General features: G+C 38.0%; 1 protein-coding gene across 1 annotated transcript in view; it reads right to left on the reverse strand.

The window, feature by feature from the left end:
- Positions 1-19,699, reverse strand: part of LPP (LIM domain containing preferred translocation partner in lipoma) — a 670,645-nt gene that overhangs the window by 406,064 nt on the left and 244,882 nt on the right. The window contains exon 5 of the mRNA XM_030932348.1: positions 15,508-15,620. Coding sequence (XP_030788208.1) covers positions 15,508-15,620 — 113 coding nt within the window. The remainder of the gene's footprint in view (positions 1-15,507; positions 15,621-19,699) is intronic.

A 19,699-nucleotide genomic window follows, 5' to 3' on the forward strand; every position in this document is an offset into this window, starting at 1 on the left:
GTAATACTGGAAGTCCTCATCAGAGTAATCAGGGAAGAAAAAAAATAAAGGTGTCAAAATTGAAAAGAAAGAATCAAATCATCTCTTCTTGTAGATGACATAATCTTATATGTAGAAAACCCTAAGGATTGGACGCAAAAACTGTTAGAACTAAATAGTGAATTTAGCAAAGTACAGCATATAAAGTTACTACACAAAAATCACTTACATTTGTATCAACAATGAACAATTCAAAAAGGAAATAAAGAAAATCATTCTGTATACAATAGCATCAAAAAATAAAAGACAAAATACTTAGAAATTAACGTGAACAAATAGTTAAAAGTCTTGAACAATGAAAACTTGAATACATTTCAGAAAGGAATTAAGGAAGACATAAATAAATGGTAGACATCTCATGTTCATAGAATGCAAGACTCAATATAACTAAGATGTCAATGTTAGCCAACATGATATCCAGACTTAATGCAGTCCTGATCAAAATCCCAGTGACATTTTTTGAAAAAATAGAAAAACCTACCCTAAAATTCATATGGAATATCAAACAACCTAAAATAGGCAGAACAATCCTGAATAAAAAGGAACAAAGGTGGAGGACTGACACTTCCTGATTTCAAAAACTAATACAAAGCTAAAGTAAGCAAAACAGTATGCTATTGGCATAATAACACATAAGAAAGAGTCCAGAAATAAACCTTCACATATATGTTCAAATAACTGTCTACAAGGGCACCAAGATCATTTAACAGGGGAAGGACAATCTTTTCAACAAATGGTGCCGGGAAAATTTAATATTCACATACAACAGAATAAGGTTGGACTCTTTCCTAATGTAATTATAAAAGTTAACTCAAAATGGATCCATGACCTAAAGGTAACACCTTAAATTGTAGATTAGAATAAAACATATGCAAAAGCATCATGACATTGAATTTCACAACAAATGTCTTAATATGACACAAAAGGCACGGATGACACAAGAGACAGATTGAATTTCATAAAAATTAAAAATCAAAGACAGTATCAATGGAGTAAAAAGACAATCTTCAAAATGGGAGAAAGTATTATCAAATCATATCTGATAAGGGATTAATATTCAGAATATATAGAGAACTTACAAAACTCAAAAAGAAAAAAAAGTCCAATTCAAAAATGAATAAAGAACTTGAATAGACATTTTTCCAAAGAAGGTATATAAACAAATGGCTAATACATACATGAATAGATATTCAAAATCAGTAATCAATAGAGAAATGCAAATCAACACTACAATGAGATATCGCTCCGCACCCATTAGGATGGCTATTATCAAGACAAAAAACAGTGTCAGCAAGGACGTGGAGAAATTACAACTTGTGTGCTGTTCAGAGGAACGTAAAGAGTACTGTTGCTGTGGAAAATGGTTGAATGTTCCTCGAGATATTAAAAATAGAACTACCATGTTATCTAGCAATTCACTTCTGGGTATATACTCAAAAGAACTGAAAGCAGGGTTCGAAAGAGTTATTTGTACACCCATATTCATAGCAGCATTATTCCCACAGTAGGTAAAATGGGGAAAGAACCCAAATGTCTATTAACATGAATGGATAAGCAAAACATGACATATATATAGCATGACACATACTACAACATGGATAAACTTTGAGGACATTATGTTAAGTAAAATAAGCCAGTTGCGAAGATAAGTATAATATGATTACAATTTTACTGTGGGCTTGTGAAGTTAAAATCGTAGAAACAGAGAGTATAAAGGCGGTTTCCAGGGGCTCGCTGACAGTGGAATGGGGGGTTATTGGGGAAGCAGTACAGAGGTTGTTTTGCAAGATGAAATGAGTTCTGAAGATGGATACTGGTGATAGTTGCAAAACAACATGAATGTACTTCATCATATTGCTACTGAACAGAACATTAAGTGGTGAAGATAGTAAATTTTATATTATGTATATTTTACCATAATTTTACAAGCTGGGGGAAAAAAAAGAAAGAACATAGGAGGTTCAAGTCATCAAGAGTTTTGCCTGCCTGGAAGAGGTAGAAGAAGCTGTCAGAAAAAGAACAGTTGTTGCAGAATCAGAGGAGGTGGTAAACCCATTCAAGAGCCATTTCCCTAGTACTGAAATGAGCTAGTTCACGTTGGGACTGTTGCTTAAAATCCTCATTATAGACAGAAACGCAGTGGGTGTGAAGGGGAGGAGAGAAGGTCTCATTTAATGAATCTGTAACTCTTTGAAAATACTTCTATATAGTTGCCATGGCCCAAAACTGGTTTCTATCCCCACTGGGCAAGAAGAGAATTACTAAAGTGACACTGTTTGACTTTCAATGAGCTAAAAGGAAATGAAAACAATCCTCCAGACACATCTCTACTTATAAAATGGCTTGATACAAAAAGATAATAAAAATTATGAAGTCTTCTGAATGTGCACAGTGAAATGCTCTTCTGGTTGCTGTATTTTCTGTTCAATTGTTTGATCATCTCTTCATGAAATACCTAATTCTAGCTGGCCAGACACCTTATGAAGTTCTGACACTGGACCTTCACTCTGAAGTGTACATATTGTAGAAAGTGATGGCTTGAATCAGTAAATCTCTGTTCAGGGGATAGTTTCTCATTCTCTTTTCAATATACACCATACCATCAAATACACAATTTAAAAGTTACACAATTATGCATTGCTCTAAATATGGGGATGACATAATTTCTAATGGAAAGAATTAAAGCTCAAGAATTATAAAAAAAATTAAAATTTCATTTTTAAGATAAATCCTTTACTTGTTTAGAAATGCTATGAATGTCAAAAAGCCCAGAAGACAGGACATGTGGAATTATCATACTACCACACCACTTGTACGGCTAAAGACACTGAGATTCGACTCCGAGGCTTGATCTGCCCCAAATCACATCTTGATGTGTCATCTACAGTTCAGAGAGGAAGTGGCTGTAGGATAGATTCTAGCTCCTTTAATCCCCAAGAGAATGACAGAAACTATCAGGAAAGAAGGGAATTTATTCACTTTTTAAGCCTCTCATAAACCAAATTTTTATTTCAAAAAATAATAGAAAACTTATATTTCTTATAATGTGAATGCTCTCATTCTTGTATCAATCCTATATTCCTTTTAAAAACTATTTGCCACAGAAACTTTTTTTCCACTAGTTGGAGAAATTTTACTTATTTCTATAGTAAGAAAGATTGACATTGACATCTTTACTACATTTTATTGGTAAAATACATATAAAACTAACTAAAAATTATGAAAACATTTCCATTTAACAGGTCTGCACATAGTTTTCCTGTATTTTCCACCACAGTGCTTTCTTCCGATATGTAGCGATACATTTTTTGAAATCTGAAGACAAGATTACAATAGAGGATCTTGCAACAGAACTGGTGACAGCAAATAATGAAACTACTGGGAAAGGAAAGTGGCAACTGCTGTTTTGTTTCCCTCACTAAAACTGAATATAAAGGGAGAGGAACAATATAGCAGCGCTGGCCATGGGGTGAGAAATGGACTGGCACATCTCAAAAAGACAGAGAGCTTCATCCCTGCCTGGGACAGTTAATGCCATGGAAGCCCGGAATGCTGCTTACCCTCAGAGCCCCAGAGCCTTCACTGATATAAGATGGAGAATCCTCGGCCGGGCGCGGTGGCTCAAGCCTGTAATCCCAGCACTTTGGGAGGACGAGACGGGCGGATCACGAGGTCAGGAGATCGAGACCATCCTGGCTAACCCGCTGAAACCCCGTCTCTACTAAAAAATACAAAAAAACTAGCCGGGCGAGGTGGCGGGCGCCTGTAGTCCCAGCTACTGGGGGGGCTGAGGCAGGAGAACGGCGGGAACCCGGGAGACGGAGCTTGCAGTGAGCCAAGATCCAGCCACAGCACTCCAGCCTGGGCCACAGAGCGAGACTTCGTCTCAAAAAAAAAAAAAAAAAAAAAAAAAAAAAAAAAAAAAAAAAAAAAAAAAAGATGGAGAATCCTCCCTACCTTTCCCTTTGCAGAAGTTGTCTAAAGGTTCCAGAGAGATAAAGTGTATGAAAGTCTTTTATTTAAAAAAGCAAAGTCTGCCGGGCGCAGTGGCTCACGCCTGTAATCCCAACACTTTAGGAGGCCGATGTGGGCGGATCACGAGGTCAGGTGTTCGACACCAGCCTGGCCAACATGGTGAAACCCCCTCTCTACTAAAAAAATACAAAAAATAGCCAGGTGCGGTGGTATGTGCCTGTAACCCAGCTACTCAGGAGGCTGAGGCAGGAGAATGGTTTGAACCCTGGATGTGGAGGCTACAGTGAGTGGAGATCATGCCACTGCACTCCAGCCTGGGCAAAAGAGCAAGAACCTGTCTCGGAAAAAAAAAAAAAAAAAAAAAAAAAAAGTCAATTTTGGAATTTGCAGGCTAGGAGGCCCTGTACAAGTCAAACTCACAAAAGCTAATGATAGAAAAACGATAATAATAGCTTAACCCCTCAGAATTGGTATAGACACCCCATGCTGTAATACATTTTAAATTATATAGTAAGAGTACAAAAATGCTTGACTTTTGAATGGATCAAGCAAAATCAGCTATGAACAGAAAATCTTTCTAAAACATTAGAGTTTCAAAGTACTATATTCAGAAATAAAATATGAGTTAGTGCCCTAGGTTATTGGTGTTGGCATCCTCTACTCCCTTTAACTCCTTCTTTCAGAACAAGGTGTTTCTGTGCCCCTGTTGATTGGATTATGTAAATTACAAAAGAACTGAAGGCTGTGTTGGCCCACCAGGGCTTCCTTACCAAATCCATGGATAAGAGGTATATGATACAATCTACGAGGGGTTGGTCAGAAAATATGCTAGAGGCCAGGATGGAAGATGTGCTAATCTTCCACTAAAGAACTGCAAAGAAAACTACCTCGGAGGTTCCTGGTTACTAAACATCAACATATATTATTGATGACACTGGCTGCTTTTTAAAGATTTAAGAGGATCTACATTTTCTCATTTGTAAAAAGTCCCCGAAATGATTTTGTTATTGTCTATTTAAAAATAAATCACTGCTTTCATGACAATTGTGAGATCTAAATAAGTTCCTTCAACTCTCGGATCCTCATTTTTATTTCATTAGCTAAATTATACTTGTGCTGTTATAATGTATTTTGCAAATTATAAATCACCATGAAATTACAAAGAAGTGATATTTTATTACCGAGGCATTGAATTTGAGAGCTGTAAGAGAGCTACGTGATTATTTAATTCAATCATTCATTTTACAGACGAAGTTTGTGGGGGTATTTCTTCTGTAAATATACATATATTATATATATTTATATTATATATATTATATATTTCTATTGTATTATATATTATATATTTATATTGTATTATATATATATAATCCTGAACCTTATAATAGCAAGGGATGGGATCATGGGTGAACTCCGAGGAGGCATGGTGCAAATCAAATGTAGTGACAACTGTGGCAAAACCGAGCACAGAGACCCGCTAGCCCAAAATATCACAACAGTGAAAATGTTTACTACGTCTTAGGACATGTCAATTACATAAAATATTCTTTATGTGCATTATGTCTTTGAAACCTCACAATAATCACCCATTTTACAGAGGATTTAAGTGGGCCACAGAAGGGTTAAGCAGTACACCACAGTCATGCGGCTAGTAAGCAGGAAGCCAGATGTGAAACCAGGAAGCCTGGAAGAGCACTTGCAGTGTTAACCATCGCATTATGCAGTCTCCGAAGCTTTCTTTGGCTGTAGATAATGCTATCGGAGAGCACGTTTTCTGTGATGAACTCCTGACGGGCAGCAAAGTGAGCTTGAGATACATAGCAAAAGATACCAGGACCTGAGCAGACTTCAAACTGCCACAACAAAAAGGGTGAGGGAGTGGGGCAAGCCTCTGTAGAATGGATGTTAGGGGTATATAATGAAAGTCAGTGAAATGATTTAATGAGTTTATGCTTTCTAATAAAAAGGACTCTGCCACAGTTTCCAGCACTGCTGGTGACAGCGTGTCATTGAGAAGCAAAGTCACCGATGAAAACACAATGAGGGAGGAAATCGAAGGGGTTTGAGGATTCAACTAGAGACCAATACACACAAGGGCTGGCCACATCTCCTGCGGCCCTCACCTGGCATACATGTATGGCATGTAAGGGAGGGGCTTTGCTACCTGCCTATGGATCCCCAAACCATTAGCCTTGAGGACCCAGATTAACCTTGCTGGTCTGCTCTTGACCCGTGCATCTAAGGGCAAGTCTTCTGCTGGCCTGCATCCCCTAATTACACATATGGGTGAAGACTGAACGTATATACCCTATAACCACCCTGCGTTTAAATAACTATATATTCCCAATTTAGATAAAAGACAAAAGTTTAAGTGCAAGCCAGCTACCCTGAACAACAGATATCCAGAGCCACTCCTCCCAAATATTCTCCCCAAATTCAGTTTTACAGAGCATTTATAAGTCAAACGCAGACTATCACCACAAAAATTAAGAATATAAAAGGGAAGTAAGCAACAGAAATCCCTCCATGTAGTATAACTATTGGAAACAGAAAACTAATATGAAGAATAGAGAAGAAATCCAATTCTATAGAGTAGGAGTTCATAAAGAAGAAAAAGGTGAAGGAAAGATTAAAATATATTTTCAATATATTATAAGGAAATCGTGACTGGGAGCAGTGGCTCACACCTGTAAACCCAGCGCACTGAGAGTCATCAAGGCAGGAGAAATGCTTGAGGCCAGGAGTTCAAGACCAGCCTGGCCAAAATAGCAAGACCCTCTCTCTAAAAAAAAAAAAAAAAAAAAAAAAAAATTAAATTAGTTGGGCATGGTGGTACACACCTTTAGTCCCAGCTACTTCGGAGGTGGAGGCAGGAGGACCAACTAAGCTCAGGAGTTCAAGAAAGAAAGAAAACAAAAAAAAAGAAAAAGAAAATAAAGGAAAGAAGAAAATCCCGTTTAGATAAAGAAAACCTTGACTTGAGTAGAAATAGCAGAATAGGTAAAAAGCGAGCTGCGTCTAGACACATCTTAGTGAAATTGCTGAATCCCACAAATAAAGGCTATAGACCAAACAAGAAAAACTTACTAAACTGGAAAAAGAATCAGACTGGCATCAGATTTCTCATCTGCTGCACTGAATACTAAATGATACTAAATGATAGTGTGGAAATCTTGGTACAATACTGAAGTAAAGCAAATTTGACCCAAGAATTCTACTTACAGCCAAGCTTGTACTCAAATATGAAGGCAATAATAACTCATTTTTAGATATACAAAGACTCAGGAAATATATCAGGCACGTAGCCTTCCCATAAAAATTACTTGATGAAGTACTACAGCAGAAAAAAATAACAAAAAAGAAAAGAATCAAGATGATGAATACCAGAAAAAAATAGTCAATAGAAAATAGCACAACACAGTTTAAAAGTTAGTTTATTACTAATGTGGTTACAAAATTTAATGCAAGAAACAATTCTCAAAAGAGATTTGCTATAAAGTTAAAAATGTTACAACATATTCTCCAAATTATTTTAATACAACTTGGGATGGAGCAGGGAGTAAAAGAATGTTCAAGCATCATTTGGCGTGTTTATTGGGAGCAGGACGTATAAGCAGATCATAATTTTTCCCTCATAGAGAAATAAATTTGAAAATACCTAATCTACATCATTTGATTTGTTTACGTTACTTTTTGTTTGTTTGTTTGAGACAGAGTTTCGCTTTTTCACCCAGGCTGGAGTGCAATGGTGCAATCTCGGCTCACTGCAGCCTCCGCCTCCCGGGCTCAAGCAATTCTCCTGCATCAGCCTCCGGAGTAGCTGGGATTACAGGCACACACGACCACACAGAGCAAATTTTTGTATTTTTAGTAACAACGGAGTTTCATCATGTTGGCCAGGCTGGTCTTGAACTCCTTGACCTCAGGTGATCCACCTGTCTCAGCCTCCCAGGTATGAGCCACCAGTCCCAGCTGGCATTACTTTTTTATAAGTAGAAAAAGACACACTACTTTTTTGTAAGTTAAAATAAAAAAACAGTAAGTACATTTCACCTTTGAAGAAACCACTAAGACTCTTGATGAGAGAGACAAATTGGGATAAAACTTTCACTGACTCAAAAAGAACCAACTGTAGTTTCACTTAACTTTGAGCAAAGGAAATTTTCTGTAATATGCAAGCATAGTAAATTACTCCCTATACAGAAACTCAGGAGCTAAAGCAAAGCTAACCTCATTGGTTTTCCCTACATTCAATAGAACTAACCACCATCAATTTGCCTATAAGACTTTTTTTTTGGTACAGAAGTTAACCAGTCTTTCACTACAGAGAGTATAAATGTGCCACAAATTATTTCATGGTAATGGTGGCAGTGGTAATCAGGTTGATATGGGTGAGTAGGTGGGTGTGTGTATATATACACATTCTCCACTATCAATCCCAGGGGAAAGGTTTATCTCTTTAAATAAGTTCTTAAACAGTAAAGAAGAGAAACTATGATATTCCATGAAAAGGTTCCTAATGCTAAATGAAATACTGGAATACTCCCCTGGACTCTAGGTCAGCTACTGTCAAAGGGGTTTTTACAAGTCCAGACAACAGCGTCCATCTTCTTATCTGAATAACCAAACGGATGATGATTCAGAGCCAAAAGCAACCAGGAAAACTGTGACATTTGCTTCTAGAAAGTCATATTGACCAGAGCCAGTGACATGCCTAAGAGCCTACCCAGCCTTAATAAACACTCAATGACCTACATATGTGGACCATAAAAGTAGGAAGTAATTGCAAAGCAAGCTGCTCCTGCTACTTCTGCTACTTCTGCTGCTGTTGCTGTCAGGGTCACAAACAAGCTACAAATCAACTGGGGCTTGCTGGCCCAAGAGGAACTAGGCAAACGGCCAGGAAGAAATAAGCATCTCAATCATCTCTTTGGTATGTGTTCACGGATCAAGATATCCTTGTATTCTCACCCTACAGAAAACAAGCATTTTAGGATACATCAAAGCTTTTGCTGACCATGTTGTTTTTGCCCTGGCAACATTGCCCACTACCTCTACTCTTAACCTCCATATCTGGGATGTCTTTTCATACCCAGCCTCCTCCTCCTCCTTTATCACACTAACTGGCAGCAGAAAGAAAGACTTTTGTGATAAGGTGGTCCAACCCATGTAAAGCCAGATCAGCTGCCTATTTCTGTGAGTTCATGAATGAACGTGGCCATACTGTGGATTTTAGTTCTTTATGTCTAAAAGTAAAATCCTGTTTTTCTATACCTGAGATCATGATAGCCCTAATGGAATCACAAGACAAAAATTCCAGTGCCGGCCGGGTGCGGTGGCTCACGCCCGTAATCCCAGTATTTGGGAGGCCGAGGTGGGCAGATCACAAGGTCAGGAGATCCAGACCATCCTGGCTAACACAGTGAAACTCCATCTCTACTAAAAATACAAAAAAAAAAATACAAAAAATTAGCCAGGCGTGGTGGCGGGCACCTGTAGTCCTAGCTACTCAGGAGGCTGAGGCAGGCAAATGGGGTGAACCCAGGAGGCAGAGCTTGCAGTGAGCCAAGATTGTGCCACTGCACTCCAGCCTGGGCAACAGAGCAAGACTCCGTCTCAAAAAAAATAAAAAATTCCAGTGCCAGTTTTGCTAAAACTTGAATTGATTTTCAAATTATCATTGTTAAACTAAACAAGTAAAATTAGTAAGTAGGAAAATGAGGCCAGGCATGGTGGCTCACACCTGTAATCCCAGCAATTCTCAGCCTGCCTCAGCCCCCCGAGTAGCTGGGACTACAGGCACCTGCTACCATGCCTGGCTAATTTTTTGTAATTTTTGTTTGTTTGTTTGTATTTTGAGTAGAGATGGAGTTTCACTGTGTTAGCCAAGATGGTCTGAATCTCCTGACCTTGTGATCTGCCCATCTCAGCCTCCCAAATACTGGGATTACAGGTGGGCAGATCACCTGAGGTCAGGAGTTCAAGACCAGACTGACCTATGTGGTGAAACCCCATCTCTACTAAAAATACAAAAACTAGCCGGGCATGGTGGGGCATGCTTGTACAGTCCCAGCTACACGGGAGGCTGAGACAGGAGAATCGCTTGAACCCAGGAGGCAGAGGCTGGGCAACAGAGCAAGACTCTGTCTCAAATAGAAAAAAGATTATAAGCCACTATTCATCATACACATCTATGAGCTTTGAATTGTTTTCATAAGAATAGATGCTCAAGAGCTTTTGGAGGCTGACTTTAAAATAAACAATTTCAGAGATTTCTCTTCTTTTCTTTTCTACTAATTCTGGGCCTAGCTCATGTTACTCTGTGCTTACTCACTCCTTTGAAAAGTAACATCTCTCAGTAGCTTTACTCATCAACTCCTTGAGACATACAGTACCTGTCTCTCTCCCGGCCTGACCATTCCTCTGAGTTTGCATCATTTTTTAAAAGGGGAAAGAAAATCAGTGTGAGGACATCATAAAGGGACACATTTCTACTCAATAACAAAGCGAAATTTTTAACATTTGAAGTAATCACCAATGGACAAAACCCCTCTGTTTTCTAATGTGGAGGGACTGGAGTTATGTTAGCAATCCTGGCCATTTTGCAGGACCGACCAGAAAAGGAGAGATGAAAACCAGAGGTATGCAAATACTTAATAGTAGGCAAATAAAAGCAAGCCAAAGGACTGGGAAACAAACAGAGAAGCAGAATTAGAAGTTGTCAACTGGAAGTCACCAAGAAAAGACGAACAAAGATATCATAAAAAGAGGAAGTTAAATATTGAACCCCTGAATTCAAAGCCATCAGATGTCAGCAGGTAAGTCCCCACGGATCTAAAGGAAGTCTACCAGACAATTCAGAAATGTTTGCATTGGGTTTCCTGCAAGTGCAACATGTTTTGCCTTAATTTATATTAACAGTATAACTTGGCATCCAACAACAGGTCTGGGGATATCACCCTTGTATTTAAAATAATAACAAGCCCCTACAGTAAATTGTCAATGGTTTCAGAACAAAGAGTAGGTTTCACAGCTAGAAACACAAGGCCTGTCACACTTACTTTGAGCTCTCCTTCCTCTGTGTTTTAATTCTTTTATTTTATTGCTGAACAATCCACTCCCCTATCTGAAAATTAAGGTCCCACCCAGCCATCAAAGTTCAGTTCAATTTAAATTGTTTCTATGAATCCTTCTTGCCTATCTCCAATCACAGTTAATTTACTTCCCTCACTCTCCACCACTAACTTAGGACTTAGATTATGCTTCTGATCAACATATGATGACTAAAGCATAATTTACCATAAAACGACTTAAATGACTGTATACGCATCTTCTGAATGTGATTCTGAGTGCTATATCTGATCTATCTCCTTATCCTGTAGCACTGCCTTACCTATCATAGTTACCCATAAACATTTTGTTATCTAGGAAAAAATTATAAGATTCAAACAACAGAAAGGGACTTGAATGTATCCACTCTAATTCCCTTGCAAGCCTGAAATTCTGAGACATGTACCTTCTTTGTAATCACCCTAAGGAATGTTATATAATACCTGCCTATGGGTTGACTGAAAAGAGGAAGAAATTACCAACTATGAGGTCAGATGAGAATAAAACCAACTGGCCGGGCTTGGTGGCTCATGCCTGTAATCCCAGCACTTTGGGAGGCCGAGGCAGGTGGATCACAAGGTCAGGAGTTCGAGACCAACCTGGCCAATATGGTGAAATCCCATCTCTACTGAAAATACAAAAAAATTAGCCAGGTGTGGTGGCAGGTGCCTGGAGTCCCAGCTACTCGGGAGGCTGAGGCAGGAGAATCACTTGAACCCGGGTGGTGGAGGTTGCAGTGAGCTGAGATCAGGCCACTGCACAGCAGCCTGGGTGACAGAGCGAGATTCTGTCTCTAAATAAATAAATAAATAAATAAATCTAACTAACTGACCGTCCCAAGGCTGAGACTCAGAGCATAAAACCTACGATGCCAAGTTCTAACGCTATAATCACTAGCATATATGTCTACTTACAAGAACTATTCAATTTATACTGAATGAATGAAGAACAGATGAATTAATGAAGTGATTGCTAAAGTGTCACTACAAACATCACAGGCGTGGAGGTCACGCTGATCTTGACAGAAAAGCAAACCAAATCCCTCACCTGTTTTCCAAGTTTCATCTTTCCACATGAAAATGAGAATTGTTAAATCAATAATCCTTAAGTCTAAATATTGAGTTGCCTTTTTTGAAGAAATAAAAGCTTATAGCATATATCAAAAATTCAGACAGCCAAGCAAAACTCTGGCATCACCTGGTCCTTCCAAATAAAAACATGTAACCCTCTGCAATGAATCTCAGAGCCTTGCAGTCTGATAGAGGACTAAAGCAATACCAAGTTCATGGGCCATCTGGGACAGCAGGAAGAAGGTCAAGGTCAGGAGTCAAGATTTTTCAGATTCACTAAGAGCTCTGTCAGAAACAAGAGGATCCACACCTTCTTGGGTCTCAGTTTCCCCATTTCCCAAAAAAAAGGAAATTAATTTAGCAAGTACTTGAAAGGACTGTAACTAGATGCCTGGCGCCAGAGTTGGACTAAATGATCTCTAAGGTCCCTTTCTGCTCTCAAAATCTTACAACTCTTATAATCACTGTTAGGAGACACTCTTTTGGCTCTGACCTGAAAATCTGGCTGGAAACATAAACAGTCTTCTACATAAAAACACACATTTACCAGCTATAATTTGGACTTGGCAACATGAGGTTGTACCATAGCTGAGAGGAAAATGTGCAAAATCTTCTCCAGTGAGAATGCTACTTTAGGCTATACCATGGCTCATATCTATAGGTGGTACAAACCTGGGCCACAGCAGGGCCAAGCCACTATCACATCTATGTCACTTCTACACAAGAGGAGGGCATGTTCATTTTCTTATCAACAATCTTCCATATGAAGCGTCTCAAAAATAACAGGCCTCTCCCGACCAGATTTGTCCTTTTCCATTTGGCAAACTGTATTTTATTTTTTGTCTTCCTCCCTTCTGTTTTACAGAGAACATAAGCCAACATGGCAACAAGGCGTTTTGTTTATTTCCTTTCTCTTCAAAAACAAAGCCATGGCTTGAGTACATCTAACAGAACAAGGTCCACCCCAAAAAAAACTTTTCATAAACTTTTGAAAGCGCCATGTTTGAATTTTTTAATGGAACCCACTGGAAAATCCTTACTATTCTTCTTATGTATTAATAGTGATTATCAATATGACATCAAAGTATTTGCATAGCCCTTTCGGTTTAATACTTTCAAATCCATCTGTATTTCATTTAATTGTAAGAGGTATATATATTTGTTTTGTTTTTAATGAAGACAAAACTGGGACTCAGCATGCCTTGCTCAAGATCACACAACTAGAATAAGCTATGTAACTAGTTTTCAATCACAAGTCTTCTGTCACTACTTCAAATAACATTGTAAGAACTAAAGATTTAAAATGCAACAAAATAGTTTCTATGAAAAACTAAGAGAGGAAACAGTCAGTGACTTTAAAAATTGTACATAGTAAACACTACGCAAAAAACCAACCTCAGCAAAATACGACCAAAGGTATATTAAAGGCAACGCTAAGGATTTCTTCATTTTATTAAAAAAATGACTAAAACTAAGAAAAATCACTCATATTGGTTTAATTTGCCAAGGGTTCTATCTGTTGCATAAAATAAATACAAACTTTATAGGACTCTTGTTCATCACTGGCATCTGATAGTTGATTTTATTAGTATACACCAAAACAAAATGCAAGAAATTCATGGCCTATATTAGGAATACACATATTTTTTAATAGCCTTAAAAGATCTAGACTCCAAACTGAACTGGAACTTACTGGTTACAACTACAACTTACTGATTTCAAATGACAGATAATATTAAAAGCTTTTTCTACTTCTTAATATCTACTATATGAAAATACACTCACCAAGAAATCTCTATAGCTCATTCCCTCCTCTCCTTCTTCAAGTCCTCGTTTAAGTGTCTCCTTCTCAGTGGGGCCATATTGATGATGCTTACCCTAGGTAAGCCCTGACCCCCTCCCTGTTTCCCCACTTATCCACTCTAATGTACTTTGTAATGTATACATCTTGTTTATTTCCACTAGTTCCACTAACTTTTACGTTCCCTGAGGACAGAATGGCGTCTGTCTTTTTTGCTAGAACATTCCTAGTGCCTGAATAATGCCCACATAGGAACACAGAATATTTGTTGAGCGAATGAATCATTTCTTTCTTTGTCTCCTTCAACCTTAAATTTAGGAGAAAGAAAGGCAAATAATAGAACAAACCATTTAAGCAGTTGTTACCTCAGACTTTTTCTCTTTTACACTTCTTATTATAGGATATTTTAAACGTATACAAAAGTATACGTTTAAAAGACTGCATGCCTATATCAAAATATTTCATGTATGCCATAAATACATATACCTACTTGTACCTACACAAATTAAAAAGAAAAAATACTGTAAAACAAATGATAAAATTAATAAGCAATAATTCAGTATATTGTATGTTCCACAAATGATATTAGGTGTTTTTTAAAAGGTAGACTGAATAACAGAATAAACTTCGATGCACCCAACAGTTATCAAATCATAACCAACCCTATTTCACCCATGTTCTCACTCAGCAGTTTCCGACCCTTATTATTTGGAAAAAAATTACCAGACACCATTCCATTTTATCCACAAATATTTCCAATGTTTCTCTAAAAGACAAAGAAGACTCATTTTTCTCTTCAATATATCTATATGAACATAGTTACACCTAAAACTATGACAATAATTCTATTACTTTGTTAGGTTTTCTTCTTGACATAAAGCACTTCTTCAGCTTAAATGGTGGCAGCTTTCAGCAGTTACCTATGATCACAGTCTGAGAACCACTTCTAATGTCACATCTGATTCCAGCCCCGAGTTACTTTGCAATTACCACTCTCTGGAAACCAAGAGTTCTATATAATTGATACGTATAATGTGCACCCTTGAACTTACCCAGAAGAGAAAACCCTAAGGATATCTGATGTTGCTTTTGCTAGAAAAAATGTTGCTGACCACAAGGATCCACATTAACCAACTACAGCCTTAAAATGTCAGCCTTACTCATTTGGATGCAATATTTGTAGATAGAGAACACAGCAATAAAAAAGACATGGCTGTATGTCCTCCAAAATAACAAGGAAATATTGCCTTCTCAAATGGTATTCCTAAAAATAATGGCTTTGGGATCTGAAACAAAATTAGTAGGCAAAAGGAGTTTGAGGGCTTCGGAGGGTAAGCCAGCAGAACTCTGGGAAGTTTGAGTAGGGTATGTTGCATTAAAGTACCTTAGATCTTCGTAAGTTGTAAAGCTCTCAATAGGCCCCGGATAAATGTTTATCCAGCACAGAAACAATCAAGAAATTCATGAGCTCCCTAGGATGGCTATTAACACGACTTCAACTTCAGCTCTTACCTGTACTTTGAAAGCCTCTTCATCAAGAGGCGGTGGAGGAGGAAAGTTTCCAGAGATAGATGGAAGGGCACTGGAATCATCTAGAGGTGGAGGTGGAGGTGGAAGAAAATCACCTACAGAAAAGAAGTAGACACATGAAGTTAATAAGGATGCAATGTTACAGTACTCTTATGATATATTTGTTGGCATTTTACTTCTTTATAATTGGCTTTGACACATAATTTTTTGTACTGCATAGGAATTATTCCCCATCTTAATTAGTAGCCTTAATTAGTAGTCTTAACTTTCAGAAGAAAGAGGATCAGATTTGATATTGAGAAATGGTATAAAAGCTAGTCTAGAGGGGTCAATATATTAAGTAAAGCAAAGAGTGAGCTTGGGTGGGGGATAGGGTTACCGAATTTTATACGCCTTGGTGCTTGCCCTCAATACATTTTCAATCAAATAGAGTAGGAAAAAAATTGTACACAACTAAAGATAAAACAAGGTACAATTTATGAAGATGCACGAATAACCTCTGGAAATTAAGATAAAGTGGAGGATCATGGAAGTCTCACTGGATCATATAATTTTCCTGAAACATGATGTAGAAAGCACATCCATCCTTGGCAGAGAGACAGGAGAATATAGACATGGAGATCAGAAAGTTCAGAGCATAGAGAATAAAAAGCAAGTAATGACATAGGAAAAACATGGGACACAGGAATGTAAAATAATGTCAATGGGTTATAAAAAATATGTGATAAAATTAAGCTTTTTACATGTTGCACATCGAAAAAAGGGTTTGAATTTTATCATGCATGCAGCAGAGATACACCAAGGATTTCTGAGAAAGAAACACTTGGTTACAATATGATTTACTAAAGACTAATTTAAAAGTCCATGCAGGACAGATTAGGAGAAAAGAATAAGAAACAACCAATTTAGAAATCCATACACAATCCAGGCAAGAAGTAATGAGACTTCGAGACACTGAGAAAAACCTAGCATCTCTCACCAATAAGAGTAGCACACTGCTGTTGGAGTTACTGAGGAATGAATCTAATCTCTGTGATCTGAGTTATACACATATATCCAAGAGCTTTATGGTTCCTGATATGAAATCTTTTTAAACAGTCTGCAAAAAATTGTATTGGAGAAACAGAAACTTCTACCTTTTAACCTTTTCTTTATTTGTTATTTTCCTATTAAAAATAATGTTTTTGATGTGTTGGAGAAGAGATCTTTTCTATTTATGGATGAGTAGCTTTTCCTTGCATTTTAGTTGCGCAACAGTTAGTGAGGTAGGGCAGCAGTCTCCATCATTAAATGAGTTGCTTTTGGATATTACCAAAACATCATAGTTTAGGCCCTCAGAAATAAAAGTGTAAGAATGGAAGAGTGAGCACAGTAGAATGACTATGAGTAGGTTTCGTTGTTCTGATACACCTTTGAAATGGTTCAGTTGGCCTCTATTTGCCTTATAAATAACCGTCTTAGAATTGAAAGTATAGCTAAGCCAAGAACTGTCAGGTCTAGCCCCAAGCCAAATTCAGACTGCTAGCAATCAAAAGCACTATCTCTCGAGTACTCTGCTTACTAGACTCGCAGCATGCCAGGCAGTGTGCTAAGATTTTCATACACTGCCACCGAATCATACAACAACCCTCAGTGCTGAAGGTTCTCAAACTTTCAAGTTCATCAATATCTCCGGAATGCCTTATTAAAATACAGATTTCTGGGTCCTGGATCCAGAGATTCTGATTCAGTAGGTCTGGGGAGAACTCTAATAATTTGCATTTCTAATAAGTCCCTGGGTGATTAATGCCTTTGGGTCTGAGAGCACACTTTAATAACCACTGCATGTTATTACTACTTCAGACCCACAGGATAAGAAACGTTCAATAACTTACATCATAAAGAAAATGTTCTACTTCTCTTATTCTGTGGGTGCACAAATCTGGGGAAATAATTTCTCCATATCTTTATGATGATTATAAATCCCATAAACCTGTATTCATTCCATTCAGTAGTTTTAAACATTGGTTAAATACCAGAATCACCAAGGAAACACATTTAAAAATGCTGATGTCTGAATTCCATCTCACAGCAATTCAATCAGAATCTTGGGGATAGAAGACAGGGAGTTAGGGGGTCAGGCACGAGGACACCTACAAAACCTAAGTGATTCAAACCTGCAGCCAGGATTGAGAAACTTTCATTCGGCCACAGACAGCATGAAAAAGCATTTCATACCTGTTAATTAAAATGAACTGTCAAGAAGTTCTTTACTGCCTTTAAAAGTCTTAATGTATGAAAAGAATGCTCACAATGAGATCTCAGGCAATGAGGCAAAAAAGGTTTAAGTTGCTGATTACCAACTCAAGTTCACAACCTAATTTCCAGGTTCAAATGTTCTATCTCAACCTATGCTGTATGAGTCCGTTCTCTCACTGTTATAAATAACTGCCTGAGAATGGGCAATTTATAAAGAGGTTTAATTTACTCACAGTTCTGCAGCCTTGACAGGAAGTATAGCTAGAGGGCCTCGGGAAACTTACAATCACGGCAGAAGGTGAAGCAGAAGCCAGCACATCTTACATAGTGGCAGGAGAGAGAGAGCATGAAGGGGGAACTGCCATACACATTTAAACCATCAGATCTTGTGAGAACACACTCACTATCATGAGAACAGCATGGGGGAACCACCCCCATGATCCAATCCCCTCCCACCAGATCCCTCCCTTGACATGTGGGGATTACAATTCAAGATGAAATTTGGGTGGGGACACAGAGCTAAACCATATCACTATGTCTTCTTCATACCCACATCATAAAAGGATTCCTGGGCCCCCCTCTTATACTTCATCAGATCCTGTTACATCATGGGAAATGTTCAGAGCATCAGACAGTATCAGAACTGAGCAAAATCTTGGAGATCACACTATCAAACAGAGGCCCTGAGTGATTGATGTCACTGGGTCTAAGACCACACTTTGAGAACCACAACATGTTATTCCTACTTTAGACCCACAAGATTGACAAGGTTCAATACACTATGTCATAAAGAAGCTACATGAAAAGTCCAAAATGTCACCACAAATAAGTCTTAAAAAGTACAGCTGTCTGTCCCTTCCAAATATATCCTTCTTTACTCTATTTCTCTAACAGAACTTAGACATAGTGAGGCACAGGTTGATGACAATCCTGGGCGTGTCAAAAAGAACAAAAAAGAAAAGTGGAATGTTTTTGTTTGTTTTAAGAAACAACTTGAAAAGATGGACTCTATATTCTAAGCATGAAAAGGCAGATGTTAAAAAGCCCTCACGATAAACACATAATTATCTGCTTTATTTAGATCAATTATTAAGTCAGACCAAAGTTTTCAGTTCTTTAAGCTTCACCATCAAAGGGTCCTTACTGCATTCCTTAGAGAGGAGCTCAAGTTTTCAAAAGATGTAGAGGAACGGGCAAATGTCTCAAAAACAGATACAAATCTGATAAAAGGAGAGGAAATAGGTCCCTTGGAGAAAGGCATAAAGTAACCGGGATACTTTCAATGAAAAACTGCTAATAACTATCCTAAATCAGACTGAAAGTTTAAGAGAATTCTAACTTAAAGCTCATCATTTTATTAGACGAGCAAATAAAGGGAAATGCCTCTAAGTTGCTGTGAAAATAAGTTCAGCTTTAGAGAGAAGGCAGAATTCTCATGTTTAAGAAAAGTGGGAAAATGAAAAGAACTGAATTTACGAGTAGAAGAAGGGGGAAGGAGGTCTTCTCCATTCTAATAGATTTCTGCAAACAATGAAAGAGCATGGGACTTTGATTCCTAGGTGGCGACCCTTCTGGAGAAAAGCCCCTGGATGAAATGAACTGCAGTACCTCCCAGCCAGCACAGGTAAGCTGTAGATCTTCATACGAGCGCATGCCCTATCCTCTCTGCCTTGCCTCCCAGATTCTGTGACCTACAGGGAAACGTGCAACTCACCTCCCAGACTGTGAGACATACAGGCAAGCTTTAAAACAAAACAAAACAAAACAAAAAAATGTCATCCAGCAATTGGCAGCGATATATTAAATCTAAAATGGAAATGTCCAGTTTTAGAAGCCGTAGAGTGGTCATAGACACGTGCCTTCAGACCTGGTCCCTCCATACTCCTCCACTCGTCATCCAAATCCTACCTACATACAAAATATATTTATGCCTCAA

Source organism: Rhinopithecus roxellana, chromosome 1, assembly GCF_007565055.1.
Source record: "Rhinopithecus roxellana isolate Shanxi Qingling chromosome 1, ASM756505v1, whole genome shotgun sequence".
NCBI classification, from domain to species: Eukaryota; Metazoa; Chordata; class Mammalia; order Primates; family Cercopithecidae; genus Rhinopithecus; species Rhinopithecus roxellana.